This window comes from Carassius gibelio, chromosome B3 (assembly GCF_023724105.1).
Source record: "Carassius gibelio isolate Cgi1373 ecotype wild population from Czech Republic chromosome B3, carGib1.2-hapl.c, whole genome shotgun sequence".
NCBI lineage: Eukaryota > Metazoa > Chordata > Actinopteri > Cypriniformes > Cyprinidae > Carassius > Carassius gibelio.
Genome location: NC_068398.1, coordinates 5,802,094 through 5,817,773, shown reverse-complemented (window position 1 = coordinate 5,817,773; position 15,680 = coordinate 5,802,094). Strand labels below are relative to the sequence as shown.

The window sequence follows — 15,680 nt, the reverse complement described above, 5'->3', positions numbered from 1 at the left end:
TTGGTTCACTAGGCTACACAATCATGGGGAAGACTGCTGATTTGACAGATGTCCAGAAGACAATCATTGACACCCTTCATAAGGAGAGTAATCCACAAACATTAATTGCCAAAGAAGCTGGCTGTTCACAGAGTGCTGTATCCAAGCATGTTAACAAAAAGTTGAGCGGAAGGAAAAAGTGTGGGAGAAAAAAAAAGCACAACCAACCGAGAGAACCGCAGCCTAACGAGGATTGTCAAACAAAATCAATTCAAGAATTTGAGTGAACTTCACAAGGTATGGTCTGGTCAAGGCATCAAGAGCCTCCACACACAGATGTGTCGAGGACTTTGGCTACAGTTGTCGTATTCCTCTTGTTAAGCCACACCTGTACCACAGACAACTTCAGAGGTGTCTTACCTGGGCTAAGAAGAAGAAGAACTGGACTGTTGTCCAGTGGTCCAAAGTCCTCTTATCAGATGAGAGCAAGTTTTGTATTTGATTTGGAAACCAAGGTCCTACAGTCTGGAGGAAGCGTGGCGAAGCTCATAGCCCACGTTGCTTGAAGTCCAGTGTTAAGTTTCCACAGTCTGTGATGATTTGGGGTGCAATGTCATCTGCTGGGGTTGGTCCATTGTGTTTTTTGTAAACCAAAGTCACTGCACCCGTTTACCAAGAAATTGTGGAGCACTTAATGCTTCCTTCTGCTGACCAGCTTTTTGAAAATGCTGATTTCATTTTCCAGCAGGATTTGGCACCTGTCCACACTGCCAAAAGTTGGTTAAATGGCCATGGTGTTGGTGTGCTTGACTGGACAGCAAACTCATCAGCCCTTAACCCCATTGAGAATCTATGGGCTATTGTCAAGGGGAAGATGAGAAACAAGAGACCAAACAATGCAGATGAGCTGAAGGCCACTGTCAAAGAAACCTGGACTTCCACACCACCTCAGCAGTGCCACAAACTGATCACCTCCATGCCACACCGAATTGAAGCAGTAATAAAACAAAAGGAGCCCCTACCAAGTATTGAGTACATGTACAGTAAATTAACACTTTCCAGAAGGCCAACAGTTCACTAAAAATGTTTTTATTGGTCTTATGAAGAATTTGAATTTGTTGAGATCGTGAATTGGTGGGTTTTTGTTAAATGTGAGCCAAAATCATCGCAATTAAAAGAAGCAAAGACTTAAACTACTTCAGTCTGTGTGCAATGAATTCATTTAATACACGAGTTTCACAATTTGAGTTAAATTACTGAAATAAATTAACGTTTCAACAATCAATTTTTTTGAGATGCACCTGTATTTGTACAGTCAAAAAATGGTAAATTACATGATTTTATTTTATTTTTAGCCCAATTACTGCTCCAACGAATCAGACCCTCTCCAACCCACTAACAATCTTGGACTGGTTTAAATATGACATCTCATTAATTGGATGACATAAATGTAGGGCCACAAATAACACACAAACTCTGAAAGATTTGCGGATTTTTTTTACACCGTTAAAATATTTTCAGTCAAAAGTGCTGAACTATTCTGGTGAATCTCACTGATGATATCTTCAAAATTGTAGACTGGATGTTATTTGAAAGGAATATTCTAAGTTATATACAAGCTCTGTCCACTTGCTTGTTCAATATATTTTTTGGGATTTTTAAACACCAGTACCAGTATTAAACCCAGAATATTCCTTACACAATGATTTGCTGGTTTTGAAAAATACCTTGACGTGTTTTTACAGGAAAGATGTGTGGGAAAACCCGATTTTTGAATTCGTTAAGAGTTTTGTCTAATTTGTTCTTTGGTTTATGTTTACTTTTACTGTCTGCATGTTCCTCTCTCTGTCTGTTATTTTCCTTTGTTCCTGTTCGGTCACACCCTTCTTTATAACAAATGCTTCTGTCAGTAAACACATATTGCAAGTGCTCTTGACTGTCCACAGGGAGAGCTGGGAACACTATACATACTGGTGAGCACCAGCATTCACTGAGCCAACAAGAGAATGGTAACTATCCAAGGCTAACCCAAGAGCTGAATGTAAATAACTACCTTGCCCCACTGCCGAACACCCACAGGCAGCTACAGCAGCCACTGCCTCATTTCAATGTTCAACATGTTGATGCTCCTCCGAGGGTCCCGCAGCCTCCATTGGCGCCTAATGTCCAGCTGCGACGGCTAGAGCAGCACCAGCTGCAGTTGCGGCACATTCGGCAACGCCAGGAGCAGGAACGGCTGCAGTGGCTGTGTGTGGAGGAAGAAAGGCAGCGGAAGGAGCAGCAAAGGGAACTGGAGAGGCAACGTCGAGAGCTGCTTCAGTTGCAGCTGCAACAACAGCAGCAGGAACACCGACACCGCCGACAGCTCCTGCAACGGCAGCTTGAGATGGAGCAGCAACAGCGACTCAAACAGCAGTCACAGGTCAAAGGGCAACCGTGTCTCCTGTCACCCTCATCTGGAGGACTTTGCACCATCTATGAGGCCATGGAGACCAGCGAGGAGGAAGAGGAAGATGCAGAGAATGAATCCACCGGCAAACACGTTTCCTCCATCCAGACAGGCCCCTCCATCCCGACAGACCTTCCACTTAGAATGGCCAACGGAAACCTGCGCCGACCGCCTCCGCAGGAGCTGGACTGGAACACAAAACTGGACATGGTCCAGCAGCTGATTAACCAGGCTCTGCTTCTGGCTGGGGAGGATGGCTGTCCTCCGCTCCTGTACCTACCTGGGCAGGGAGGGGGCATCCTCAGCCCTCTAGAGAGCAGCCTGTGGCCACACATCATGTCCCACTTCGACTGCTCCACCGCAACAGTGGCCTCTGTCAGTAGTTACTCCCCCAGCAGCCAGGCCAGTTCCCCACAGGACGACTGGACTGTGGTGGAACTGGAGACACATCATTGAGTGTCTGAGCACCATTAAACACAGCATGTACACTAATAATACAATATCAATCCTCTATCCCAAACTATTATTGAAACTATTACCAAAATCCCCATCTGCATTTCACCAATGTATCCCATAAGCCTTTTAATACACATCCATTCAGAATGCAGTCATTTTAAATCTTTAATATGCAAACACCTTCCTGAAAGTTTTTGGGTTTCATTGTAGCATAAACTCCTACCTGTAATTTCTCTTCCTCAAACATATTTTAAACATTTAAAATCTACACACATTTATGCATTGATAAGTGTTTTATTAATGAGTTTCTGTAGAGTTCTGACAACTAAGTCAACACGAAAACTACAGTCTATTTACTTTGTTCTTGGTCATATTGTAAATGATTGTGAAAGAGAAAACGTTGATTTAATCTTTCATCAAATGTAAGAATCTGCTACTCATTTGAAATTACTTTCGTTTAGAGCTGTGGGTCATTAGTTAATTAGTTTTACAACAGCCAAATAGCTAATTGGGCGTAGTTTTAGGTCAGTGTTTCCCAACCCTCTTCTCCCCACAGTATACATTTTGGACGTCTACCTTATCTGACCCATCCATTTCAAGTCTTGCAATTTTGCTAATGTGTTTGAAAATGTTTAGTGTTGGGGAGCCTCAGGCCCTGTCCACACAAATGTGGGTATTTTTAAAGCCACAGATTTTTCTATGCGGTTTGTTCACACACAAACGCAGCAGAAGGTCACTGAAACCGAACATTTCTGAAAACTGCCAGGGTAAAGATTTTCAAAAACTCTGGTTACAGTGTTATAGTTTTTGATCAAATATTGTAAGTAATATTTGCCTTTCATAATATAGTAATTTAACAGAGGTTACTGGTTTCAACAAGGGAGTAGTTCCTCATGAATGACTGGGTCTGAATCAAGTTTGGTATGAAATGGACACTTTTCTCAATCTAGTCAATTATGTTGATTTTAACTATTAATTGAGGGCATGACAGGATACCCAAACAATCTATTTAAGTTCTCATTACCAAACAACTTTTTTCCATCTAACTCTTTTGGTCCTGAATAACCTATATGACTGCATTTGCCAAATTGTCACATTCAGACTTAACCTGATCTGTTTTAATGGCAATTATATATTATCAGGTTAATAGAGACTTTTACATCGATATAGATTGCATAGATGATCCATTCTGTTGGGTTAAGGGTAAAGTTTTGTTGTCGTCTAAGGACTGTTGACCTCACGCATGTCTTCAGACAGAGCTGCTCTGTTTGCCATTCTCTTTCAGCTGTGGGGGAAACTCTTCTCTCCCGACATTCCTGAACCATTACTTCATTTCCTGGGTCCTTCTTGTTTCAATGGGTTTCCTGGGTTACTGGTGATGATGTCAATGCGACTAGAAAAAAGGAGGTGTCTAAAAGACACATGAGGGTGAAAGGAGGTTGAGGGAGAGTGTGTTCTCTACTCTACCAAAGACACAAAGTTTTAGTAAATGAGCTGTTTGTTGTCAATGCCATCAATCTGATTTTCTTGAAATGCATACGGAGTTAGATATACAGTGTGTGATGGAGGGGTTGGAGTGTGTGCCTGTTGACAAGAATTATTATTAGTATTAAAATAATTAATATTTCTGTGATATTTTCTACAGCACTTTCTGTTGTTCATTTTCTATTTTCTTAGCTTTTGTTCATTTTGGTTAATGAATGTTGTCTTCACTTTTAGAAACGTTACATTTTGGGGTATTGATTAGACCTGTTGCAGTAGCGCCATCTACAGATGATGCATCATTAAAAATGATATGGTGTTGGTTTCTTAAGACAAAACTAGTTTGTTCAACCATTATAGCCTACTAAATATATTATAGTCACCAGTTAAATGAACTTTCTGAGGTAAATTTCTTGTTTCCTTTCCTTAATTTATTTTTTTATTATTTTTTATAAAGATATAAACAATTAATGGGGACAACTGTACCATGTTGTATTGGTGTGTTAACTGTTGATTATAGGAAATGGTTGTAGTTTCCTTTTTTATTTTTGAATATATGATGATAGATTAATTAGATGCAGCCACATATTTAAGATTCCTTTCCTTAACATATTTACTGAAGTATTTTATACATTTAATTAAGGATTTAAAAAATGAAGGTCATAGGAGGAGTGGTTGTACACATACATTTGCTATATTAACTGTCAAGTAATTAGCTGCAGATTTGTTTACTTTAAAAGACAGAATAAAACTATTATTTCACGAAATATATATTTCAATATAAATTTTATTTATTTTAAATATATATTTAAGGATTTTTTTAGATTTGATGTTGTGATATGTTTGGCATTACTGGTGAAAGCTGAACGTTTGGATGAGTACTAATCTACATTATTATAATATATCTTACCACCATGTTATCCTTTCGTACTGTGCTCTCTTTTTGTCCTCCAGCTCCCTCTATCTGTGTCCTGATTGCAAGTGAGTGCAGTAGTCATTAATCAAGCCTATACTCAAAAGTAGCTACGGTGAAACCACGCGTTCTGTAATAACTAGCATTGTTAAAGGTTTAGTGTTTTCCACCATCTTGGCCTTCTCTTCACTAGGCCTATCAGTCTTGTGTGTCATGACCATATAGACCCCTTTTGCGCGGACGTCACAGGTACGTCACAGCGCTAGCTGGAGGCAAAACAAACGTAAAACTGGAGGCGGCTAATACAAACCAAGGGGCAAGGAACTCGACCGGAAGTTGAAGTCGGGTGGGGGCTGCCATCTTTTAGCAGAACTTCACTTGCGTTAGCATTCCCATTGACTCCCATTCATTTTGGCGTCACTTTGACAGCGAATAACTTTACATCTGAGACGTTTAAAGACTCTGTTTGTCCATTATTTATTTCTAAAGATACACGAAAATGTATAAAGGGCTCCATTACCTTCTATGTTACATTATGGCCCCGTATAAACAGTTTTTGTAAAAAATAGGCTAACGATTGCGTCATAACCACTCGGCTCTCTGTCGCATTACCGTACAGACAGGTGGAGAAGCTCGCAGGCAATTAACTTAATATGGCGTACTGGCGTTACATTTTAAAATACTATACAAAATAATTAATCAGAATACTTACTCGTGCTCACTCACGCCAAAGAACTCCCCGCTCAAGCTCGCCGTCTCTGCAAGATTAACGATGGCAGTTTGCACGCACAGCCACTTAGAAGATTTACATCTGTCAGACAGGTTGCTGACGTCGTCAAGCTTCGTTTGAGTCTGCGCGTCAGAAACGGAAGTGCTAAAAACGCTAAAACTGGGCTTCATTTGTCTCAATTGAGTTCCAATGGGGTCGCTGTGTCCATTTCTTTTACTGTTTATGATACAAACCAACACAGGGTCGGCTACTCAAGGAGCTTAAAATGTCGTCTTGTTGTGTTGTTGGTTGCCAGAATTGACGGAGAACATTTTATATACATTGTTGTGATTAATTGTAACTGGAATTTAGAACATGGTAAGAAAGAATAAATACAGAAAGTTTATAATTATTTTCCAGTCTTCAGAATTTTTATTTCTAGAAAATATTTACATCTTAATAATAATTTTACTGTAATGTCACTCTTTATTTAATCTAAGGATTTAAACACCCTCAATTTCTCTTTACTATACACGCTCGGTTTCTCTATCAGGTAAGTGTAGATGTACGGGTTGACCAATCTGGTTCCGTCCGTTAAAGTGAACTTTTTCAAATAATTATCGCGGTCCCGGATAGTGAGTGACCTTAAATATTCAGATAAAGCAGATATATTCAGATTTTCTCCAGCCATTGTTAAAAAAAACAAGCTAAGAAAACTCGCTAGCTACCGTTTGTTCAAGTGTTGAGGGGAATCTTTCTGCCTCCAGCTAAGCCCCGCCCATACAAATACGTCACCTTGTTTACCAACTGTAAAAGGGTCTATAGCTGTGAATGATACTACATCAGTTTATAGGCGAAATACTTTCTATACCAAATAAAACATATCTATTTCTAACAATCATAAGAGATTTATGCTAATCATAGCCTGTAGTTTGTGTCGTAGCTAAGCTAGAATTAGCCTACCTTTCTCCAACGTCTTTACTTTCTGACTGGTGTGATGGTTACAATCCTACAGTTTGAACGAACTTTACTATCGACATAAATTACCCATTTGGGTAAAGAAAAAAAAAATACTAATTTCAGTAAATCAGACAGTTCTCGCTTTAGCACGTTATTACAAACGCGCGCAAATCACATGGTTAACCAATCGCTGCGCTTAATGCGAATTATTCACTCAGTCATTTTTGATGTATTTTATATGATTATCCTATTTATGGTTTTCTATTAACATTTATTCTTAGTTATTCTTATTAGACTTATAGCTCAATTTTTTAAACAATGTGGTGGATTTTAAGGTTTAGTTTTGAGCTACCGATTTATTTATTTTTTTAAATCAGTCAATGGTATTTTTTTCAGCCGCAAAATAATAATAGAAACCCTCTCTTTATTTTGAAAATGTGATTAATGTGTCATGTTCTCTATATTTTGAAGATGTGATTAATGTGTCTGGGAAAAAAACATAAAGAAATAAAGTCACTTTTTCTGGCGCGGGTTTTTTAAACCTCCTTTTAAAGAAATCTTACGACGAAGGTGTCAATATGATCCACAAGGGGGCGCATTTTCAACTAGAACCCATAAGCAAACGCTTATTCAGTGTGCACAGATTAACAGCGTTTGCTTGTAAGTAACATATCATAATATCTGCTCTAATTATGGAATTATTTGAAGAATAATACTGTTACAGCTCATTTACATGTATTTGCCTGTATATATACTCCAATCTAGTGTTTACTCGACAGTTCACTTTTTGGCTAAATTAAGGTTACAAAGATAAAAATCTATATACTGTAGAATATAGGCTAATGCAGCTACGTGTGTTTGCCGGGATATTACCCAGATTGCACACATATGTCTGCAAGATGTCTGTAAAAAATCAGTTGATTTAGAAAGCATCTGTTGTCTGCAGACATCTGACAGACATTTCTAAATTGTCAGTTTACATACCTTCTAAATCCTAAACACCTTAAATACATCTTATAGACGTATATTTGACATCTGATATGAAACGTCCATCACATGAGCACTCAAAAAACAAACAAACAAACAAAAACTTTATTTTAGGTGTAAATGCATGATGTACGTATGCTATCAGGTAATCTGCTAATTGCAATGCGATATCATAGTTCTCTAACTGTTGTTATTAAATTAATTGTCGGGGGGTTATATTTTAGAGCATCAATGTGATTTTCACTTCGCATGAAGCTCAACTCGTGTTGTAAGACGATGAAAGTGAGAAGGAAAGCGCGATGCTCGGCCGACGGAACCGTGCATCACACGCGCGCAGGCGGCTGGTCGAGCGCCAGGGCGCGTGCCTGCACTCGAGATCACCGGGTGACGGTACTGTCTGCGCGTGCTTCAGTCTCATCACAGGATGACGGCGACAGGACCCTCCTGATGAACCTCTCTTAGCAGTGCACCAGACCGAGGATCGTTCAGTCGGTTTGGATTTGATCGTCCGGAGACGAACTTTAGGGTCTATGCATATCTGTCCCGGACGCATGCACTTTCCCTTTATTATTTACACTACACATTCATGAACGCGATCCAGGCTAAACTAGGCGACTAATGAAACTCTGCTTTATGAAGGGAGTTCACGACACGCATCTTCTCAGAAATGGCCCGTTGGCTTTGATCTTTATGCTCGAGCGAAGCAGCGCAACAGGACGCAGTTCGTCGCATCTGCTTCATCGCATCGCCGTGTCGGGGGCGTGATGACGCGTCGCTAGAGTCAAACTGAAGCTGCTCAGGTGAGAAGCATCGGCATCTCCGCTCCCTGTCACCTGAGATGGCCATCAACAAACCCGGCTCCATGCGTGTAAGTGTAGACCATCTGTCTCTCCTGTGAGGCTCTAACGCACTTCACATCATCCATTCTTCATTAGTCTCTGTGTGAGCGCGCGCGGTCTTTAAAGCTACCTGTATAGCCCACTTCTGTAAATTGATACTAAACAGATAGAATGAACATTTTTCTGTCTCTTACTATCTTAGTACATGTAGCGAAGACTGGGTTATTTATTGCATTTTTTTTTAACTAAGTGATAGGGTTGATTTATTCTGCAAAACTGCAGTGCACTTAATAATAAACAGAGCGTTAGTGTGGACGCTAATATGAGTTATGAACGGACTTTTCAGTGTTCTCCTTGGTTTAGCTTATAGACTGTAAACAGAAGCAGGTGGACGTTATGTGAACTCTCCTTTGCCCTCAGTCACACTTTACTACAGTGTTGTGATTATATAATGAGCTCTGTGAAAATGATTTCTCTTGTTTAGCATTTGGACTGCAGTGTAATCTTGTTGCTGGTGTGATGTAGGGTAATTGCCCAGATTAGCTCTTTTGGTAATCTTTGTTCTGCAGGTGCTGGTGCACAGTGTGGTCAGTCTTGTTTAGGTGATTCCTGTAAATGTTACTGTAACAGTGATTGGTTTCTCTCTGCTGTTTTGCAGAACACTTGTTTGATGTTGGACTGTCTGTTGTTGTGGCTTCATTGTACAAGCCACCATTAGGGTGTGATCAGATGAGAAAACTAATAGTTTCCTGAAATCTACTGACATCATGAAGTCAAAATTGGAGTTTATTTATTTTTATACATGAGGTCATTCATATTGCACTCTAATAGTAAGCGTGTAGTAGATAGATTCATATATTTACATGTGTATATATATATATATATATATATATATATATATATATATATATATATATATATATATATGTAAACAATATATATTTCACATATTTATCCTTCAATTCAAGGAAAATAGACCATATGTATTGATGTTTTTATATTGGCGTTCTTGTTAATATGGGAATAAGCATTTTTTGTGTGGTCTCTCTTGTTATGGTTAAATTAAATGACCTCTAGAACAAGAAGCCCTGAATTATGATTAATTATCGATTATAAATTATAAACATGATAAATTAGAATATGTCTAAAAATCCCACAGATGCACATTGAAAGGGGAACGGGAACTCTTGCTGCTAAATGCAACAGAAAATCAGGGCTCTGTGTAACATTGATGATTCAGCTTCGTCCAGGGAAGAATTAAAAATTAAACAGCTATTTCCGAGCCCATCTTGCCCTACCGTAGACGAGAAACTGTATCAGCTGGCTGGCTCAGCTGTTCTCTGTCAGTACGGTATGTCTACCAGGGTTTTGACTCGTTTTTAACGTTTCAGCACAAATGTTAAACTGAACTGATGGTCAGAGGCAGACAAACACACTCTATTCAAGATGACTGCGAATGCATTTAGCTGTAATTGTTATTTTGTCTTGGTTGCATTTTGAGTGCGATTTAAAATGCATGTGGTTTTTAAGTGTTGCCACAAGAGGCGCTATTGAGCATTAGCTTAACCTCCTGTTGTGTTGAAAATAGAAATATTACTTTTGTGCGGTGGGTCAAGCTGACTCCTACTGGTTTCTGTACAATTTTCCAAAAATCAACATTAAAGGTGCTGTATGTAAGTTTTTCACTCTAAAGCATAAAAATACAATAATATGTTTGCAGATATTTAAGAAACATGCTAAGCTAACAGTTGTTTATCTGAAAAACAATGCTACAGTCAGTTATTCTGCTGCAAATAACTAAAGCTAACCATTAATGTTATGTAACATTATTTGTACTTAGTATAAATAGCATTAACCGCTATTTGTATTTGGTGTAAATAACCTCTGTCTTTATGTCTGCTTCTCAAACCCTTGTGAGGGTAAACTGGCTTTCTCACACAGTCCTGCAGTAGACTGATAATTGAGATCCTCCCAAAAAGAACAGAAACAGTAAAAACATTATTTAACAATGTTTTAGACAAATAGTTGAAGAAACAACACATTCTCCATGGATGACTCCAGTCTTTAGTTTTGAGTCAGTTTTGAGTCTTGAATTTCATATTGTTTGCTGTTTTTCAAAGTGTTGATTTTTGGTGAATAACACTGGAAACCAATGGGGGTCAATTTGAAACAAAGCTATTTAGAAGTAACCAGAATTCGCTGAATGAAAAAAGTAAAAACGTTTTAAGAAGAAATTAATAGTTTACCCATTTTCAAGTAATTAAATCGAGTGTGGGTCAAATTGCCCAACACGACAGGAAGGTTTAGTGTGTTAAATGACACATTGCTTGCAGTCATGTCTGCTTTAGTGTATTTGTTTGGTATGTTTCTGCCCGTGAGATTTATCTGTGAGGTGTTTGTGTAACTGGCCCACTCACTGGAGAAAGATCGGTCTTTTAGCCTGGCTGTGTCCCTCTTCACCCCCGGCTTTTGCAGCCCATTAGATGCATTAAAGCTCATTGCACAAAATCAATAACCTGCTGTGGGTCGTTTGCTAAAACAATTGTCCAAATGTTTTTCTTCTGCGAGAGGAGCAGAAATCAGCCCTAATGCCCTCAGGCTCAGTGAGTGTCACCGCTGGTAATGTGAGCGCTCCTGTTATAAGCTTTCTGTCCATTGTGTTTGGAGAGAAACATCTCTGACGGCTTGAAGGGCCCTTATGGTGAAACTCACCACCATCTGTTTACATTACAAGAGAAACATGAGCGCCATCGGCACGTAATGAGAGACTGATGTTTTGACAACACTTGAGCACATTTTGACCACCTCATTTGAAACCAATGTTGTAGATTTGCGCATGAAAGCTTGATGCAAATTTGCTAATTAATAGTCATGCAGATTTGGTGCAACATTTGGTGGGTAAAGGACAGAACCCTAACCCTACTTTCAAATAATCTCAAGCAAAGTAAAAGCATGATTTAAAGCAAATATTCATCATGATCTGGGTCAGAGATGATGTAAATGTAATCAGCTTTTCTTTTAATAGAATTTGGTGAATTATTATCCCTTTTTGTTCCGAGGTAAATCCTGATAAATTCCTGAAACATATTCAGTCTTTTTCAGTGAGTGATCCGTTATAATGGTTCGAACCCTAATCCACAGAATCTAAATAACAGCAGGATATACCCTGTACAAACAGGAAATGATGTCATGCGGCACCACCTCCGTTTGTTTGGCTGCTTTAGGATGGATCCATAGCATCTATCCATGTTTTTTATGCACGTTTTGGGATAAGATGCTGGATGGAAATGCCAAGATGTGCATAAAATCTTAAACTGCACATAAAAATTGTATGCACTCAATTCTGCACAAATTTATTTTGCTACATAGCTTCTGTCTGCCCTCCTTTTTTATCCACAGATTCCTTAACTTTCTAAAAAGAGCTCGACTAAATAAGCTAGGAAAGCTTGACTCTCTGGATATCTTTTAGTCTTTGGTGCACTTGTGTTTACAGCACTTTTGCATGACATCCTCAAGAATAATATCAGGAAGTAGTTCAGCAAATGAGATGCACAGAGTGAAAATAATAGCTAGTAATCTTAAAATATTAGCATTATTTTTTTTTTACATATTTGATGTGTAACATTGCTGTGCTTGTTTTTTCTTAACTCACACTTTGCTGTGCACCAAGCGTTTGAGTTTTATGTATATCATTTTATATATTACTTTTATAATACAGTGTGACGTGTTGTTGGTACTAATTAACGACATTAATGTTAGCGTCTTTGCCCAAAAAAATACAAATAAAAATCTCAAGAGTCCAAAAGCATTTATTGCATGATGAAGCCAATTAGAATGTACAATAGTTAGAATGCCTCTATAATTCAAGTTTTGAGTTTTTATTTCTTATCTTTGTATGATAGGCTATTTAAGTAATATCTCACATGAATCAGCGCATGTGCATGATCGCAATTGTTAAATACATTTTAGACTGTAGTTCAACATACAAGAAGTTAATTGAGCGAGTTCTATTTTAGACACATTTTGTCTTTTTGCCTGTTTTGCAAATGAAATAGCTCCAAATAGCTGCGTGTGTGTGCATTGATTTATCCTACCTTCATTATGAGGACCAGATCCTATAAATACAAATTGTAACTTTTAGCATGAAAAACAGCTAAAAAAATAAAATAAAATCTTTTGTAATCACAGTACCCTCCACCCCAGCATCCCCTTGAATTTTTTTTACAATTCGACCACTGGCTATATGGCGTCTAAAATTATTTTCTAATTCTTAGACCTGCAGTGTCTCATCAGTTGAGTCACTAATTATATGCAAAAAAATGTGCTGACGGCAGACACACATTATTCTCTCTGAAGTGACTCTGAATAATACATCTGTGTGCAGCAGAGTTTCATCTGAAATTTCCCTGTGATTTCACAGACATTCATGATTGTGTTTGATTGCTTTCCGAATCCTGATGGTCCTGTCAGAAACGATACTTCACTGGAGCTTCCATTAGAGTTCAGATCCTAAATGTTCAAATATGAAATGAAAAATGAACTTTATTAAAATTGCATTCATAGAACAGTGTTACTGATTCATCAGAAAAGATAAATGTTCTTTTTAATCTAATTTTTTCAACCAGCTCATATAGAGATGTTTCACCACCGAATCGATTTAAATCAAGTCTTGTCTGTTTTCCAATGAATATATGGTTTTGTTATGAAATATTTTGCAACAAATGCATTTGCGTTTCACATTGGCAATAAAATGATTATAAAAGTCTAAAGGGCTAAACTTAAACACACATATATTATCTGATATTTGGAGCTATATATATATATATATATATATATATATATATATATATATATATATATATATATATATATATATATATATATATATATATATATATATATAAACAGTAAGAAAAAATAGTAGATGGCATAACAGTATAGTACAGTATGTTACACTGTAAATGCAAAAAAAACAAAAAAAACAAACAAAAAAAACATTATAAAACAAGAACACAAAGTTATACAAGAATTGTAAGCACCTGAATGATAAATGATGATTGGTTGAGTGCTGCATTGTTTTATTGTATTTTATTTAATTTATTTATATATATATATATATATATATATATATATATATATATATATATATATATATATATATATATATATAAACCATGCTGGTGCAAGTAGGGCTTTAGACATGCACTGATTAGTGTTGAAGTAGATTTAGCCTGATTTGGTTGGTTTTCTGAGATCCGTTCATAGGATTTTTGTCTTTCTCAGCAACAATAGTCCTCCTGCTAATTCAGTTTTTATTACATTTAAGTTGCTCATTGTTTCTGCCAAAAGCACTAAGAGAAATGGATCAGTCCACTCAACCCTCACTAATGACTTCCTGTCTCTCTCTCTCTGTCTCTCTCTCTCACTGTCTTCAGTGTCTCTCGTCCACACAAGTCTTTCATTGATCCGTTGTGAGTTGTTTAGAGTCTCAGGTGTAGTTTTCACTCAGTGAGACGTGTGGACTAGCAATCGTTCAGATCTCTTGAAATCTGATCCCCTTCGCACAAAACCCATGATACACACACATAAAACAAACATGATATGTGGAGCTTCATTCTAGGGTTTCATTTTATTTCCTGGAGCATTGTGTCTGCGCTGCTACAGTATCTTGTTGCTATGGGTGTGTTTAGGTGGTGTTAAGGTACGGTTGGGTGGTTGATAGGATCTTCTGAGTAGTTGCTAGGGATTTACTGTGGTTTCTAGGCTGTTGCTGGGGTGTTTTGGTGGTTGTTAGGAAGTTGTTAGGGCTTAAGCAGTCGTTAGGGTGTTCTTTGTGGTAGTTAGGCAGTCGCTAGGGGCTTCTTGGTGGTAGTTAAGTGGTTGTTAGGTGTTTAATTCTTAATTCTTAATTTAACCTCTTGGGAGGGATTCAAATGTAATGAAATTTGAACAATAATATATTCAGGTGCTTCTCAATAAATAGAATGTTTTGGAAAAGTTAATTTATTTCAGTGATTTAACTCAAATTGTGAAACTTGTGTATTAATTAAATTCAATGCACACAGACTGAAGTAGTTTAAGTCTTTGGTTCTTTTAATTGCGATTATTTTGGCTCACATTTAACAAAAACCCACCAATTCACGATCTCAACCAATTAGAATATGGTGACATGCCAATCAGCTTATCAACTCAAAACACTTACAAAGGTTTCCTGAGCCTTTAAATGGTCTCTCAGTTTGGTTCACTAGGCTACACAATCATGGGGAAGATTGCTGATCTGACAGATGTCCAGAAGACAATCATTGACACCCTTCACAAGGAGTGTAAATCACAAACATCCATTACCAAAGAAGCTGGCTGTTCACAGAGTGCTGTATCCAAGCATGTTAACAGAAAGTTGAGCAGAAGGAAAAAGTGTGGGAGAAAAAGATGCGCAACCATCCAAGAGAACCGCAGCCTTATGAGGATCGTCAAGCAAAATCAATTCAAGATTTTGAATCAAGAGCCACCACACACAGTCGTGTCAAGGACTTTGGCTACAGTTGTCGTATTCCTTTTGTAAAGCCACTCCTGAACCACAGAAAACATCAGAGGCATCTTACTGGGCTAAGGAGAAGAAGAACTGTTTTTACTTAGAACTAATTTTCCAGCAGGATTTGGCACCTGCCCACACTGCCAAAAGTTGGTTAAATGACCATGGTGTTCGTCTGCTTGTCTGGACAGCAAACTCATCAGACCTGAACCCCAGAGAGAATCTATGGTCTATTGTCAAGGGGAAGATGAGAAACAAGAGACCAAACAATGCAGATGAGCTGAAGGCCACTGTCAAATAAACCTGGGCTTCCATACCACCTCAGCAGTGCCACAAACTAATCACCTCCATGACACGCAGAATTGAGGCAGTAA

General features: G+C 38.0%; 2 protein-coding genes across 2 annotated transcripts in view; one reads left to right on the top strand and one right to left on the bottom strand.

The window, feature by feature from the left end:
• Window positions 1–15,680, bottom strand: part of rangap1a (RAN GTPase activating protein 1a) — a 321,818-nt gene that overhangs the window by 121,205 nt on the left and 184,933 nt on the right. The gene's annotated exons all lie outside the window — the stretch shown is intronic.
• pkn1b (protein kinase N1b) overlaps window positions 8,357–15,680 on the top strand; it is a 32,967-nt gene continuing 25,643 nt past the window's right edge. The window contains exon 1 of the mRNA XM_052551021.1: window positions 8,357–8,803. Coding sequence (XP_052406981.1) covers window positions 8,774–8,803 — 30 coding nt within the window. The 5' untranslated portion in view covers window positions 8,357–8,773. The remainder of the gene's footprint in view (window positions 8,804–15,680) is intronic.